We start from the raw sequence: 16,533 nt of genomic DNA, 5'->3' as shown, positions 1-16,533 counted from the left end.
TAAAAAAATGGAAGTAACTTTCACTGAAATTAAATAGTATGAACAATACATTGTACTATATGAAAGGATTTAACCTTTGACTGTATGACTTAACTAAAGTGTTACCATAACTGGTCAAAACTTGCCAAACAAGATGTTGACAGGATTGGTGTAAATCAATTGAAAATGTAGTTACAGGAAGTGTGAAACTTTTATACATTTACACTCCAGTTAAAGTAGCATATTAACAATTTAGTTATAATAGTTTAATTCAAAACCTACAGTATGTAAACTCTTTCTGGTCAATCCAATCACAACACTTTCCATATGCAGTTCCTTTAACTGTGCGGTTTCACCTTTGTCACTGGTGGATATCCCTTTCCTTTCTGTTCGTCACTTCCTCTGTGTGTATCAGCAGCTGTTGTTAGTATTCCACCACATTCATACTGTATTATTCAGATTCACACGCTTCAGTCATTCTCTTTTCCTGAGCAAACCAGCAATGCTTCTTTTACTTGGGTACAACCAAAATAATCAAAAACATTTCATTTCTTACAAGGTATCCGCAGGGTCTTAAAAATGTCTTAAATATATTTGAAAAATAAGGCCATAAGTATTTTTTACATTTCTTTGGAAAGTCTTAGATTTCGTTCACAAAGGTTTAACATTTGTATTGTCCTTTCATACGATTAAATAACTCCATTGTGTGGCTGGGTTGGCTCAGTGGTAGAGCAGGCGCACTTGTACTTAGAGGTTTATGCCTTGACGCAGAGGTCCAGGGTTCGAATTTGACCCGTGACAATTTCCTGCTTGTCTTCCCCCTTTCTCACCTAGCTGTCCTGTCAAAATAAAGGCAGAAAAAGCCCTAAAAAATAATCTACTAAATAAATAACTCCATTGTTTCATCACAAAGCATGTATGTATTGAGTACTACAATAAAATGTATTAAGTTCCAGTACTTGGTAAACAATTATTTTTATAGCCTAAAATCCTTTCGTATATTCCATTATATCCTACACACTTTTGCCAGTATGTTCATGAAATTGGTATTAAATTTCATTCTAAATGGCATTAAAAAGGTCCTAAATTGAACTTGTGGACACCTGGGGGTACCTTGTCTTTTCTTTTGAAAAAGTAGCAAAATGGTTAAGCAACATGAGAGAAACTTATTTTAATAATATGGCAAATAAACAGAGGCGCATTCATTGTCTTCAATTACATAGGCACTGCAGTTGTGTGTACAATACAGTACATAGAACTCAATCGTAGTTTACAAGCCATACCAAAAATAAGTGGATACCAAGGAGGCTTGAGGACCTTGGACATAAGATGATAGCCATTGTTTTAGTCTCACATTAGTATTTCAATCGGGCCACAGCCCTGTCCATGGATCCTGAATTATGATCAATCCCGTCTGTGATGCTTTTGCTCCGCTCTGCATATTTAAAGAATATAAAGACAAAACGTAAATGCATGATTTCTCAGTAACAGGGACTTCAATCCGTGTCGTATCTAAAACAGGTTTATCCATCTTCTGTCAAACAGCTGAGAGAGGAGTCTTTTTTTTTTTTTGGTCAGCAGAGGAGCTCCTATGTGTCTGCGTCGATCCTGTGAGCTGCACGGTGGAAACAAGAACAAAAGGATGTCAGAAATAACGCAGCTGGCAGGCACATAACGGTGGCAGGTAATATAGCTCAGTGGATTTTTCTGAGACATTTCTGGAGTGGATATCAAATATTCGGAGATGTGTTGCATCACACACATCTACAAAGGCTTAGGGTTCAAGTAAATTCCCCCTGCTGTCAGTGAAATCTGAAACAGTGGCAGGTTAGACAGTTCAAGAGAGTACATGATCTACCAAATCATTAAACCTGCACTGAAGTAGCTAAATATTACATTAAAGGGGGCAAAACTGTGAGACATTCACCAGACGAGAGAGTCGCCATATGCTGTAGTGTATACTACATTGAACTTACATTGCTTTGGTATCCTGAGTGGTTCGCTGTCTCCTGACAGGACTTGATGCATGACTCCGCGGAACTGATACAGCACCTTCAGGCTCTTCTCCTCCCCCACACAGGGGTCATAGAAACCAGGGAGTCCTGACTGGAAAGACAACAAAAAGTCATGCACCAGCGGCAGCAAACTGAATCAGCATACAGCAAGTTGAAGACATCAGTTTGTAACACTCATATATATATATATATATATATATATATATATATATATATATATATATATATATAACATAGTTAACTTTCAATTAATCGCAAATTAATTGCAGTTTTTAATGCTCAAGTGGTATTTGAGACTCAACGTACTCCGGTGGTAACTCAATTCACATCGACAGTTCATGCAAATAACTTTAGTCTTATCGAGAGAACCATGTGGAAGGGCCCTGAAACTGAATTTGCCATTCAAAAGACCGTTCTCTCTATCGATTCATTTGCGATTAATCGTGAGTTAAAGGGGCGCTATGCAGTTTTGCCTTTCTTCGCTGTTTTTTTGCTCGCAGGTTTCTCTATAGAGCTCCCCCTACAGCTTCGGAATAGATATTTGGCAGCTCCTATGTCTGCTTGTGTCTGACTCCTCGCTCGGTCAGTCTGCCGTTTCCTCTTTCTCTGTTCCTCCGACAATGCTTTCCTAGCTCTCTGCTTCTTTTTTCCCAGCTCAGCCATGACGATAGTGTGAAAAACTCCATCGCTACCTTGCTTAGCCGGTTCCTGAATGGCCGTATGTGTGCAGCAATGTAGCACGATTGTTATTATCAGCGAGACCTGATATCACGCGATACTTCCTGACACTGAGGCCAAAAGTTGCAAGGGTGGTTTTTCAGATCACAGGCACTAGGGGGGGGGGGAGCGAGACGACTACTATTCAACAAAAAAAAGTCATATAACCATCATTCCAATTACATCATTCCAATGACTTCGAAGCTGTTCAGTTAAGGTAAATTAAAGGTGCTCTAAGCGATGCTGTTTTTTACAGTGTGTTCAGGAGACAGGCAGCTTGCAGATAGTGAGGAGAGGTTTGCTGTATGTGACAAAAAATGTTGTAGCCTAAAAAATGTGTGACATCGCTTAGAGTACCTTTAAGCTAAAAAAACTGCATAGTTCCCCCTTAACTATGGACAATCATGCAATTCCTCGCGATTAAATATTTGAATCGGTCGACAGCCCTAATATATATATATATATATATATATATATAACTTCTGTGAATTTGGAAATGACCTTACCTTTGTGGCCTCAGTAAGGATGAGTTTAGAGTCTTTCACCAGACACTGCAGTGGCACAGTCACATCAATGACCTTTGCCCTCTCGTGTTTTCGACTGTTGTCTGTCACAAACTTGCCGTACCAGGCGTTGAGGATGATGAGACCTGGTTTAATGAACAGCATCAAGAATAGTGTGAATCAACTGGAAAAGTCATGTATTAATGTGTTATTTAGATGTGTTCTGAAAAAATATATATAAATCATGCACGATCGACAAAAAAAGACTTTTGAATGAATTGATATTAAAAGTCCAACACAAGTTCCCACTTTCACTATAGATTTAGTTGAATCTTTCCTGCCAGCAATTTTTGCCACATATTTAATTAAAAACAGAACCAGGTTCATTTTTTAGACTTATTTTATTATTATTAGATTATTTTTGCAAGTATATAACAAAAAGACAGCACAATTAATTTTAATTGCAAGCTGCATAAACAATTCCATAACCATTTCATAGAGTGTGGTCCACACACACACACACACACACACAGCTATTAACCGTTACTTTACAAGTGCAAAGTCTAGGGGACTTCTGATGAAACTAACATTAAGGCAACCTCTACAGTGACAGGTGTCATAAGCCAATTATCACTTGCCAAACTCCCCAAGGAGAAAATGATACTGTCTGCTGAGAGCTTTTTGTTAGTGTACTTATCAAAAGCAAACTAAAAAGCCCCAATTATCACTAGTTGAGACGGAAGCAGCAGGGTCGTTAAGAAATCCACCAAACTCTATTTCCTTTATTAATTATTTGAACCCTATTTTAAAAGCACTCCAGAAAAATCACACTAGATACTATCACTTTCCACTACTGTAAGTAAGTCCCCTCATACTGCAATGGAAAGGCCCTCCATACTAGTCTTTTTTTGCCAGGTGTACAGTACCTTTAGATTTTCAGTGAAATGCTCAAGATCACTAAAAGCAAGGAGTCTGCTTTAGTTTAGATTTTTTTTTGATGTGTGAACTGTATCAGAAAATTTACCAGCAGTGAAATGTTTCATTAAAAGTCTTGTTTCATATAGTAAATACAGGCAGTGTGTCTAAGAAATTACACTTTGAAGTTAGCACCATTCAACTGGGCATCAACCTATTTCACCTTAAATGGATTAAAAACTGTTCAGAATGTAAGAGAATCAAATAGTTTCACAACCGGCTTAAAAAAAACATTATTCCCAGGATAAGCTCATCCCTTAAATATTACTGATCTTACCCATTCTAGACTCCTCAGTTTCAATAATCCGGCGCACAGACTCCTGCATGAGCAAGACCTTTAGAGATGAAACACAAAGGCACACGGAGGGAGGGAAGGAGACAGCACAAACAATGAGATTTTACATGATATGGATTATACTAATGCATTTCACTAAGACTTTGCATTTTATCTAATCCCATATCAGCCCCTTCCTCCGACTGGTGTGGGACTTGTAATATTTTATGACAGTCACCCTAAAATACCTTCGTCTCTCATCTAACGCTGAACCGCAATGTAGGATTGGTACCACAGACACACGTACAAAGCCTGTATAAAAAATACTCACAGCAGCCTCTGCCTCCTGTTTCTTCCTGGCTATATTAGAGGCCGAGCTCTCCTGCTGCTTCTCCAAGTCTCTGGTGAATTCAAAGATAAATGGAGAAAATGAAATGAGCTCATAAAATCTGGCCATAATAATAATAATAATAATAATAATAATAATAATAATAATACTACATGCAGTGCTATTTCCAAAAAACATTTCTTGCATGAAATGGCCAACTTAAAGGAAAAGGTTTCTTACTCTTCCTTCTGGGCGCGCACGTAGGGCCGAATAATAAGCTGTTGGATGGCGAGGTAGAAAACCAGTGGTCCAACTGTGGCGTAAAATACAGCACTTGGCAGTATCTGGTCAGTCAGGTGAATAGGGAAGAAATATGTCTGGCTGGCTCGGTTTAGTCTGCAGATGGAGAGAAATGGTTTCATTATTTTTTATCTGAATGGCCGCTAACTGGCTGCTAAATCGGCTACTCCATTTAATATTTGTGGGAATTTCTGTCTGAAAATGTCAGAATACTTCTCATTCACAAAGTATTCTCTCTAGCTACATAGAGCTACAGTATGTGCCTAAAAATGACAAAGTGAAAATATGTGCCATACTGTACTGCCGGTTAGACAGGACAGTGAGTGTGCTCATTGTTTCTCAGGTGTTAAGACAATTGTCCCAAAAGAAATTGTCCAAAACATAAGAAGAGATATACTGTATATATACTTTAAACTTTTAAACTCATCCAAGGACCAACATCTCAATGGGTCCAATCCTGTGTTTACATTCTCCAAGATGCACCGCCAGCGCAGACCCAACTTACCAACCAATTTAATCAGACTGGCTGGCATGGAGTCACATGGGTGCCATAGCAACAGCGCTGTGATGAAAACCCTCTAAAACCCGCATCAACCAGGAAACCAGAGCAAAGAGGGGCACCTACTTGATCTTGAGGGAGACGCCTTGGGGCACTCCCACGCTGACGGTGGCCCCCAGGACACTGTGTCGACTGATCTTCCTCTCAGCACCGTACTCGACCACAGTCCCAAAGAAACCTGATCTGTAACATAAAGAAAAGGTCACTCTTTTTTTTAACTAAGTTTACCTCATTATTTGAAGCTTTGGCCACGTTCAACATGAACATCCGACATTGTAGCATTATAGATATGACAGAAAACTACAGAAACGCATTAACAAGTCTCCTTCAAATGGATAGGAGTTATAGTTGCTGTACAAACAGATTGACACTTGACAAATCTAATGAATATGAATTTATGATTACGTTCTCCAAATAACACGTATTGCACTTTGACAACATACTTTACTGAGCCCTTAATCTTCGTCTGGTCATCATCCTGGAACTTGTACTGGTAGCTCATCATCATAAAAGTGTGAGGAATGCCAAGCTGCAGAGACAAAAAATAAATAAAATAATCATTTTGGCACAATCCTGACAAGCAACTGTTGATTTAATGGTGTCCTGGCTAACATTAATTAGTCAGATATAACTGCTGGCTGCTAACCTGCATTGCGAAGGTGAAATGGCTGCTCTTGGTGTCCCTGACTATGCTGGTGTTCATAGAGGACTGGATGCCCCAGCGCCACTGCAGATAGCCCATAGTGTTCTTGTCTAGGTGACGGGCCAGCACCGTGGTAACCCCAGGACGCACGCCTCGGGATGAAAACTGGAGCCCACACTGAGCGGTCACAAAGCTGAAGCAAAAAAAAAACTTTATTGTTCATGTTCATGTAAAAATACAGAGAACTCATTTATTTTCTCTTGCAGCTTAACACATACAATCGAGGCGTCAAGTTTCGGAAAATCTTCATTCCTAAAAGAGGTCCGTGGGTGTCTCCAGCACCCAGCTCTACCTGTGTACAAACACACACACACACACAAACAGGTTATGTTTTTTTTACATCTAGAAATGTGGAGTGACAGAAAGAAAGTAGGCCATTTGTAGTATACATTACAGTGTGTGTGTGTGTGTGTATGTGTGTGTGTGTGTGTGTGTGTGTGTGTGTTGCCCAGTGAGAATGCAGCACACCTCTCCCCACCCCTTGGCTGAGGTGACTCTTCTCAAGGCCAAGTTAATGGTGCCACCTCCATTTCCGTTGTGGGTTGACAAGGAGCCAGATAAAATGGCTGTGTCTTTTGTGGTAAGAGGAGCCTGCAGCAGAACACATAAAACAATATGTCCTTTGATAAGATTGATCTCCAACATCTTTCACAACTGTCGCAAATGTAATTGTGGCTACAACTCTTTTCAATCCAAGACATATCGTGAGAAACGCCACTTTAAACCTTGTGTAGAATCTGGAGCAACCCGTTACCTCTATGGATTGGGATATGTGCATCTTGTTGATTTCCACATGTGGGACTCCCCCTCCAACCATATCCTCGTAGTCCTCCTCATACTGGTCAAAGAGGTCCGTGGCATCAATACCCACACTAATAGTTCCCTGCAAAGTTCAGGAATTAATACCGTGTTGATTAATGACGTATACAATAGGCACAAGAAGCCTATTGGCACTTTCTGTTACAGTCAGTTCAATGTGAGGCTTGTTATCTTCTTCTGAACATGCCTTTGGGTTGGTCCTTTGCTGAAGCCGTCTCTCCTCTCGCTCTTTCTGAAGACGCTCATACTCTTCTCGGATCTCTGCAGGGGTTCTTTTTCTTTCCACCACCTGGAGAAAGAAGATATGATATGAAAGCGAAGCAAACGTGCACTGGCTGCTTCACAGGTTGCAGAAAAAGTAGTTACAGTAGGAGAAATTTCAACAGAACTTCACGCTCCCATACGTTCTGTCTGCAGGGTTCAAAATCAGCACCATCCACCAACCGTGCTGGATACATTTGCGAGCGGCTGGTAGATTTGTTTCACTCACCAGGCGAAAAAACAATGGCAATCTATCGAGCGGCTGGTAAAATTTGAACATTCACTAGCCGTTTGGCTGGTGGATGAAAAAGTTAATTTTGTCTGTCTGTGTTTAATATTTTGCAGTGGTGGAATGTAACTAAGTACATTTACTCAAGTACTGTACATAAGTACAAATTTGAGTTACTTGTACTTTACTTGAGTCTTTTCTTTTCGTGCCACTTTCTACCCCGCTACATTTCAGAGAGAAATATTGTTCGTTTCACTCCACTACATTAATCTGACAGCTTTAGTCCCTAGTTACTTTGCAAATGAAGCTTTTCACACACAAATCACATTTATCATAAATTAAACTACCCAACAATATAACGGCCTAGAAGTAGAGCTGAAATGATTGGACCATTAAACACACAACAGTTTGGATCGTTTCCAGTTTCTAAAATGGGAGGATTTTTCTGCATTTTGTGCTTTTACTTTTAATACTTTAAGTACATTTTCCTCATGATACTTACATACATTTACTTAAGTAACATTTTCAATGCAGGACTTTTACTTGTAACAGAGTATGTTAACAGTGTGGTAAATACTTAAAGGTCCCATGACATGGTGCTCTTTGGAGGCTTTTATATAGACCTTAGTGGTCCCCTAATACTGTATCTGAAGTCTCTTTTATATAGACCTTAGTGGTCCCCTAATCCTGTATCTGAAGTCTCTTTTATATAGACCTTAGTGGTCCCCTAATACTGTATCTGAAGTCTCTTTTATATAGACCTTAGTGGTCCCCTAATCCTGTATCTGAAGTCTCTTTTATATAGACCTTAGTGGTCCACTAATACTGTATCTGAAGTCTCTTTTATATAGACCTTAGTGGTCCCCTAATACTGTATCTGAAGTCTCTTTTATATAGACCTTAGTGGTCCCCTAATACCCCCTAATACTGTATCTGAAGTCTCTTTTATATAGACCTTAGTGGTCCCCTAATACTGTATCTGAAGTCTCTTTTATATAGACCTTAGTGGTCCCCTAATCCTGTATCTGAAGTCTCTTTTATATAGACCTTAGTGGTCCCCTAATACTGTATCTGAAGTCTCTTTTATATAGACCTTAGTGGTCCCCTAATCCTGTATCTGAAGTCTCTTTTATATAGACCTTAGTGGTCCCCTAATGCTGTATCTGAAGTCTCTTTCCCGAAATTCAGCCTTGGTCCAGAATTACAGCCACTAGAGCCAGTCCCACAATGAGCTTTCCTTAGGATGTGTCATTCTGTGTCTGTAGCTATTGAGGAGGAGAGAGGGGGCAAGGTGGAGGGTGGGGGTGTGGCCTTGACCAACTACCACTTTGCTCGTTTGAAAGCCATGATGTCTCTCTCTCTCTCTTTCTCATGGGCGGGACAAATTCTCTGGCCGGGCAAAGCAGAGAAAGGGGAGGTAATCACCTCAGGGCTCCAGACTGCGACCAAAATTTGAGAGTGTGCGACTGAATTTTACATCCAGTCGCACATGTGCGATCAGTAAATTTGCCCCCTTTTTTTTACACGTTAAACGTTGAAATGTCGGTACCTGAGAGCGCTTAAGCGCAAGCTTATCTGTCCTCTCTGAAAATTGACAGAGAGCGGTGCTCCGACACAAACACACACACTCGCACACACGCAGAGCTGCAGACGACGCAAACTACGTGGGCTCTGCAGTTTTGTTAAAGTCACAGTGAGTCACGGAAATGCCGATAATGTGGTTTCAAGTGTGGTTACAGTTTTTCATAACTTCACGTAGACAGCGTTTGCTGCGATATTATATTAATGGCGAGCCGAAAGCGGTCGCGGTGCTGTTGACGTCACACTTCCTCGGAGACGAGCAGGCACAACAGTGGTTTCAATGCCCTGGGGACTGACTGACAGGCTGAGGTTCTAAGGCAAGGCAACTTTATTTCTACAGCACCTTTCCGCAACAAGGCAATTCAAAGTGCTTTACATGAAACATTAAAGAGCAATTAAAAACGGTCATGATGAAAATAAAACAGGCTAATAAATAATATACAAATACAATAATAAACAAAATATATATATTTTTTTTTTTTACTGTCATGACAGCGATGGGGCTGTCATTTTACCTTATATGTTGCATCTTCAGAAGTGACACTGAATTTGAAACAGCACATTGTAATTTCTGCATCTATTTTCAAAGTATTTATTAGTAATACAGTGGAAATTAGTAGAAATGTGAATATTTGGTTAGCATGTTGATTTACGGTGTGTGCCCCTAACTTTTCTGGTTGTGCCCCTAAAATTTTCAGTTGGGGGCCACTGTGCTCATAGTGAAAGAAGTTAGTCTGGAGCCCTGGACCTCATAAGGAGCAGATTCCAGATCGGCCCATCTGTATGTATAATTATAGTAAACACAGATGAAGCAAAACTACAACTATTTTAAGCAGGTTAGATGATGAGATGTCACATAGGACAGGAAAGTCTTGGGGTAATGCGGCCTTAATACCAAGAGACTGCAATGCCAAAATATTATGCTTATGTACAGTATGGTTTATACTTGAAGGTTAACTGTGTATTATTCTATAAGTGATTTATTCTCAAGTCAAGACCCTGCGTCCGGGTGACTAATATTGAGAAAATAATTATGCACGTCATTTCTTTTGATGCTCTTTTCTAGATATTTCCATTGGCACACTTAAAAACAATGATTATCGAGTTCAAAAGGTATATGAAAGTTGTTATGCTAGCTAACAGGGTCAACATTTGGTGGACATTTTAAATATCCGTCTAAAGCACACCAACCTTCCTAGTTGTGTCTAATTAAAAATATACTGATTTGTCTAAGTTGACAAGAAGGTACCAAATTTAAAGAAATGTCCCATCTACTGTAAACTAAACCCGACTTAAAAGCGTTCCGAAGAGAAAGATGCTAAGAAAGCATATCATCTCTTCTGTAAACCTGGGTTTGACTGAAAAGCAGCCATCCGTTGATGCAAATGCAAACACACGACCCTGATGAAGGCAAGACAGCCGAAAACATTTGGTGCGGTGATTAAAGAAGAAGCGAGCTTGGGACCGGGAGGTCGTCGGTTCAATCCCAAGACCGACAGGATCAAATCTGGGTGGGGAAAGTGAAAAAGCAGCGCTTGTCCCTCCCTCATTACCACCACTGAGGTGCCCTTGAGCAAAGCCCTTAACCCCAACCGCTCCAGTGGAGCTGCTCAGTGGCCAGCAGATCAGACTGTGGTTATACTGGGCAGCTTCCAGGTATGAATGTGTAACTGTGTGAATGTGATCGGAGTGTTCCTGCAGAAGAGAGGCTTCCTCTCAGTTAACCTTCCCTGAATAAATAAAAAAGAAGAAAAAGCATGGTGTACTGGAGGAGAGTTGTGCACTAGTCTGCACCTGCTGTTTGTGCATTAGAAATTGCTAATGCAAACCATAATTTATTATAATATATTATAATATTATTATGGCCATGTCTGCAATTGGCTAGCAATGCACACATGATATTAATAGTGAAATTCATAACTCCACTGAGCTGGTCCCATGAGGCTTCAACTCTCCTGCCTGTACTACGCCTCAGAGGTGGGTCATTGTATGATTTGGGTTTAATAAGTGATTGACTGTCTATCAACCCAATGGCTATTGTTTTTAATGGCATCTGGTGCCTTGTTTAGGGATTAATGGCCACTTTAGTCAGTCACTAATAGACTTACCTCCCATCCTTCAACATCGAGTCCTCTCTTGCCATAGATATCGTAGATAGCTCGTGCCTGTGGGTCACGCAGCACTGAAAAGACATGGATAACCACCAATAATATTAAGCATCAGAAAAGTTTGTTTACGTAGACCATAACATGTTCAAGTCTGCTTCATGTGTAACTGAAGAGGGAGTTGACTACAAGGGGTGGGAATCACCAGAGGCCTCACGATACGATATTATTGCGATTTTAAACATATTGCAATATATTACTTCTTTTCCAACTTCAAATGTTTCCCAATTCATGCTCATCTCGCTTTAATTTTATTGCTGCAAAACTTGAATTGTCAAGCAGACAAACCGACCAACACATATAATAAAAGATTAATGCTTGGCGTCTGTGTAGCGATACAGTACTGCCACGGAAAATATTGTGATACCATGCTGTATAGAATTTTTTTTCTCCCGCCCCTATTGACTATATTGACATGATCGAAGCTTTTCTTACCTTCATAAGCTTCATGTACGAGGTTAAAAAGCTGTTCTGCTTGACGCTTTAGTTCAGGGTCCCGGTGTTTGTCTGGGTGATACAGCATGCATAACCGCCTGTATGCCGCCTTCAGCTCGTCCTGTGTTGCCTAAGCACAACATTAAAATGCAGAAAATGTGAAAGACAAAACTTGCAGGGGAAACTTGATCAACGACATCAAAAACACACGGGAAGACTTTGCTACAGCTCCCCTACTTCCAACTTCATTTTCTGATCCTCCAACACTTATTTGAACTTCATAAAGTATTCCAGTCTTCCTTGGGTTTAGATGACTTGTAACAAAACAGTCTGAACAGAAACATAGTAACATAGTTAAAAGTACTTATGTATATTCATGTTGTTAACTACTCTTTTGTTAAATTTCATGGTTTGAAATCACTGACTTAGAGACCACGAATCATTTTGTGCTTTACTGCATCAAATATAATGGGATGGGTTTCACATTTTCACATTTATTCGTGAATTACAGTTTAAGCAAAACCTTTTTAATGCGTATTCTACTTTCCCAACGCTCACCCACGCAAATATATGGACTTTTAAATTGTTGCATATTTAGCCGCTCTGGGAACAGCATGTCCCTGTGTGCCACAAGTCATTTGTGTGTTGTAGAATGCCACTTGGCACTTGCATATGAACATTATGTTCCCTGCTTTACAAACACAGAAATCAAGACCTAAAGTGTCTGATCCCCAGATATCAGAGAACATATTTATATTGTAATCTGATCACCTGTAAATGTTTCATGGTGAAGACTTGAAGTAAAGTTGTAGCATTAGCTAACTTAGTTAGCACTGTCCTCAGTCATCAGATCATCATAAAACTGAAAATAACTGTCAGTTCGTTATCATTAGCTCCCAGATGACCGCAGTAACGCACTGCTCTCTATCTTACTTCATCAATTGACAACTCCTGTCGTTAAAGTCGTAACCCCACAACAACCTGTTGTATGACTTATAAAGTCTCCAGCCGAGGAGTCACAGCACAGAAAGCAATGTCGAGGGTCACAGGCTAGCTACCTAGCTAACGTTCCATGTGAGAGTACGGGTAACCGGTAAATATCAGCCGGACAAAGTTTATAGAACGACTGCTACATGAACGCGCACACACATCTGTTCAGATCACAACTGCATATTGTACCTCTCTTCTGACATTTAGCAGGGAATAAAAATCATCATTAAGGATCTCATCATCGTCCAAGGCAGACGCCATGTTTACACCCGGTCATCTCTTCTTTCCTGTCATTTACATGGACCAGAGTCTTCTCTGCGCACTCTGTCGCCCCCTTGTGTTGGGGATGAATGATCAACAAAGCAACCGTGTTCACAGGCTTGTTCACGTTGTCTTGAACGTGTGCTTTTCATTTTGAAGTTTAACGTGTGCAGTTATTCATCGTTATTGGGAAATGGAGATGTTATGAGAATGTAGGGTATGTAAGGGTATGCGATCTGTTGCTGTCTGAAGTAAGACGTAGGGTGGCATTGTCATACAGCTGCCAAAGAGTCTTTTTTATCTTAAATTCCTAAAATGTTTAATTTTTTTTAATTATTATTTTGCAAATGACAGTATAGCTAGGTCACCTTACTTTCAATTTATAAAGACACTCATTTGAATATAGTGTTACATTTCCAATGCAATTCTATTTGACGACGGGTACATATGTATATGCCCAACTCTAAAAAGATATTATCTGCATCCTATAGGAACAATTCAGGCAAGGGGTGAGATCAAATCCCTTCACAGCAATAGGTCTTCATTAGTTCATTATTACTTTCTTAGCAATAACAACGAGCCGTTGATTGTATAAAGGCGCACGAGCAGCAGGCAGCAGAGGAGCTGTCCTTTCAGCACCACCACCTCAAACTGTACACTGCGTTTCAGCAGACGGCAACCAGCATGTTAATGCAGGATGAAAGCTGTCCTTAAGTGCTGTATAGTTGATATATATATAGTCTATTAAGCACAATGATCTGTGATTAGATTGCCTGTAGTCATTTAACGTAGCCATACTATTGCCCAGCCTATGTAACTGCGCCATAGTAATGGAAGTTAAAAAGCTTGACAGCACAGTGAATAGGATTAGAGTAACTGTATTGTTGCGTCGTCTTCAAATATTTGCGTCACATCGACCCCAGTAGCTGACAAAACTGCATAGATGGACTCCATCAGCAGCCCTCAATGGTTTCAGCAGCATGGTGCCACTATATTAAGTCAGTTACAAGTCTAAAACGGAGCAAACTATAGTCCACATGCTTTCAAATGTAAACTGGACATATGTATACTTGATTGATTGATTAATTGACTGTACAGACTATTTCTACTATGTCTACTAATGTTTGTTTTTAATAGGCTTTACGTACCCTGGAAACCACATTCGATACTGACTGGATTAAATATATTATATATTTGGATGATTATCTCAAAAAATGACAATTTTGTTTCTGCAGAGGGCTTTCTGTTATCGGTTGTATCAAACAGGTATATACCTCAATTATAAGTTTAGATCAACAGACTTATCTCTGAAGATATGTTTAAAAAAAAAAGTAATTAAGGCCATTAAACTAACTAAAATCAACGTGCTATCAACGTAATTGGTTTTTTTTCACTCAGGAATGACATTCAGTGTAAAACAACTTGAGTGGCTCAAAGACAAACATGTACTATTCACAATCTAAATAGTTTAAATTAAGGATAAAACACGTAACCTCCCCTACTGAGCATTACGGTAGGCTATTTCGTTTTAACACAATAACGCGTCATCATCATTAAAAAAGTGTCATGCCAGACCTGCAGCGCCTCTGAGCTGTTTTAAATTCACTGTAAGAAAAAAAAGAGAGAAAAAAACACGGCTGCTGGTGTCAAGGTGAGGGGAGATGTGTTTTTCCTCCCGGAGCCTGTCTGTCATTCACCGCCTCACAGCCAATGGTAAGTTCGCCTCGGTCGGACCGACTCGCCGCTTGCTCCTCCTGTCCCTCCTCGTGCTGTCCTCGCCGTGCACGCGCGTGGTACCCACGGTCGTGAGGAGGAGGAGGATGTTGCGCGTGAAGGGGAAATGGCTGCCGAAAACAAGCCGGAAGGTAAGAGAAATATAATGGGATTATTTTACTAGTATGACCGCTGTGTGATTTTAGAACAGTTGAAACTCTGTGCAGAGATGACACACGCGTGAGGACGAGTGGAGAATTTTTCGGTAGAAAACGGCTCCGCTATTTTCCTCCGAATAGGCAGCTAAAACGTGGAGATATCACCTAGCCAGCTAATATTAGCTTGCATTCTAGCCAGCTACTATTCCCATCGTAGCCCACATTTAAAGCACGCCACGGGGACAAACAGTCAGCGTGGTAAAAGTAACGCGTTTCCCGTTTATTTAGCTGAAGATTCTTGTCAAATGGCGAGCAATTCAAGTTGTTAACAACAAAGCTAAGTTAATGACAACATGTCATTGGCATCGACTAACTTCTTCCCTTATTACCCAGCTTTAAAAAGCCGCTTGGTTGTGTCAGTTCATCTGTCAATACGGCGCTCTTCTGCAACCGCTATCTGGGGCTTCTTTTGAAGGCATTGTAATAATAATTTGGTCATCGGTTTAAAAATGCATTAGTCTAGTTTTTATATATATATTTTTTATTTCCCCGTCTTGAAGAGGGTCGTTCAGTTCCCCCTTGAAGCGCGAGGATTTCCTTTGGCATTCAGCGAATAGTTTTCTGCGAGTCAGAAGTGATGCATTTTTTAAATGAGCGGATATTATGTTTCCTAAATGCCAATCATACTTGGCCTATATTTGGTTTTAAACACGGGCATCAAAACGCTGTAATGCCCGCTCCGCTTGCAATGCCCTATCGCACTTGAAATGAAATGCCATCACACCAGAGGAAACTAGGGAGGATGGAGAGTAGAATGTCCAGCAGCCTGCTCATTACACTACTTTACACGTAGGACAAAATGATGACTTTTTTTCCCCCCTCAGCTTATTTTATACGGCTCAATAACTTAAAATTAAATGCACTAGACTTACTTATTTCCTGTTAAGTGGGATATTTTACTGCAAAACATATGCTTTAGAGATCTGTTCTTATTCGGATAGGCCCATGGAATTTGTGGGTCAGTTATTAAACAACCCATATATGAAAATATAGATAAGACGTATTACATTAATGCTAAAGGGACTCCTTCTTCTACCCAGATGTCAGCTGACATTCGTACATAAAGCAACTTAAACATGTATTTTATAGAATCTCATGGGCAAACCTTATATGCATGTTTAATTATATATAATATAGTATCTTAGTTATGTCATACTTTTAACTGTTTAACTTTAACTTTAGTTGTTTGATTGGCCGAATTGAGTATGACAGGTCATCAATACAGTATGCTCTTGCTTTTATTCTTAAACTTGTGGTATGTTTATTGATTTATATTGAACCTTAGTGTGGAGCAAAAGGGTAATCTTGGACTTAAAAATTGGCTGCATAATTTAAAAGCGAGAAAAAAGAAACATTCATTAGCTGCAGTTGTTTCTGAGCTGTTCATAACGTGTTGTCGCAGGTTTCGAAGTTGTATCCCTCAGATTTTGGTGTCAGTACCTCAGACAGGAATTATTTTTTAAGCAGAATTACTTTAATGTTTTAAATGAGAGTAAACAAATTGCCTC

At 39.9% G+C, this 16,533-nt stretch overlaps 2 protein-coding genes across 3 annotated transcripts in view; one reads left to right on the top strand and one right to left on the bottom strand.

Annotated features, from left to right (window-relative positions):
- Nucleotides 1–1,135: 1,135 nt before the first annotated feature.
- dnajc11a (DnaJ (Hsp40) homolog, subfamily C, member 11a) lies at nt 1,136–13,152 on the bottom strand. Of its 2 annotated transcripts, none has more exons than XM_039799626.1 (16): nt 13,023–13,152; nt 11,844–11,973; nt 11,352–11,425; nt 7,360–7,461; nt 7,108–7,236; nt 6,822–6,944; nt 6,572–6,645; nt 6,297–6,486; nt 6,094–6,179; nt 5,717–5,833; nt 5,032–5,187; nt 4,795–4,864; nt 4,467–4,524; nt 3,218–3,360; nt 1,956–2,085; nt 1,136–1,594 (listed from the first exon to the last, which is right to left on the bottom strand). In XM_039799626.1, exons 1-16 carry the CDS (start codon nt 13,092–13,094, stop codon nt 1,569–1,571), a joined length of 1,680 nt encoding a protein of 559 aa, XP_039655560.1. In that variant the 5' UTR covers nt 13,095–13,152; the 3' UTR covers nt 1,136–1,568. The 2 variants fall into 2 exon arrangements, with proteins under 2 accessions (XP_039655560.1, XP_039655561.1); XM_039799627.1 differs by lacking the exon at nt 13,023–13,152 and adding an exon at nt 12,615–12,739.
- Nucleotides 13,153–14,806: 1,654 nt separating this feature from the next.
- camta1a (calmodulin binding transcription activator 1a) overlaps nt 14,807–16,533 on the top strand; it is a 296,881-nt gene continuing 295,154 nt past the window's right edge. Inside the window, exon 1 of the mRNA XM_039799528.1 lies at nt 14,807–14,959. Within this exon, the coding sequence (XP_039655462.1) occupies nt 14,935–14,959 (25 nt within the window). The 5' untranslated portion in view covers nt 14,807–14,934. The remainder of the gene's footprint in view (nt 14,960–16,533) is intronic.

The sequence above is a fragment of the Perca fluviatilis genome, chromosome 5 (genome assembly GCF_010015445.1).
Source record: "Perca fluviatilis chromosome 5, GENO_Pfluv_1.0, whole genome shotgun sequence".
NCBI lineage: Eukaryota > Metazoa > Chordata > Actinopteri > Perciformes > Percidae > Perca > Perca fluviatilis.
The sequence above is the reverse complement of the archived record's forward strand: the minus strand, read 5'-3'. Positions and strand labels throughout refer to the sequence as shown.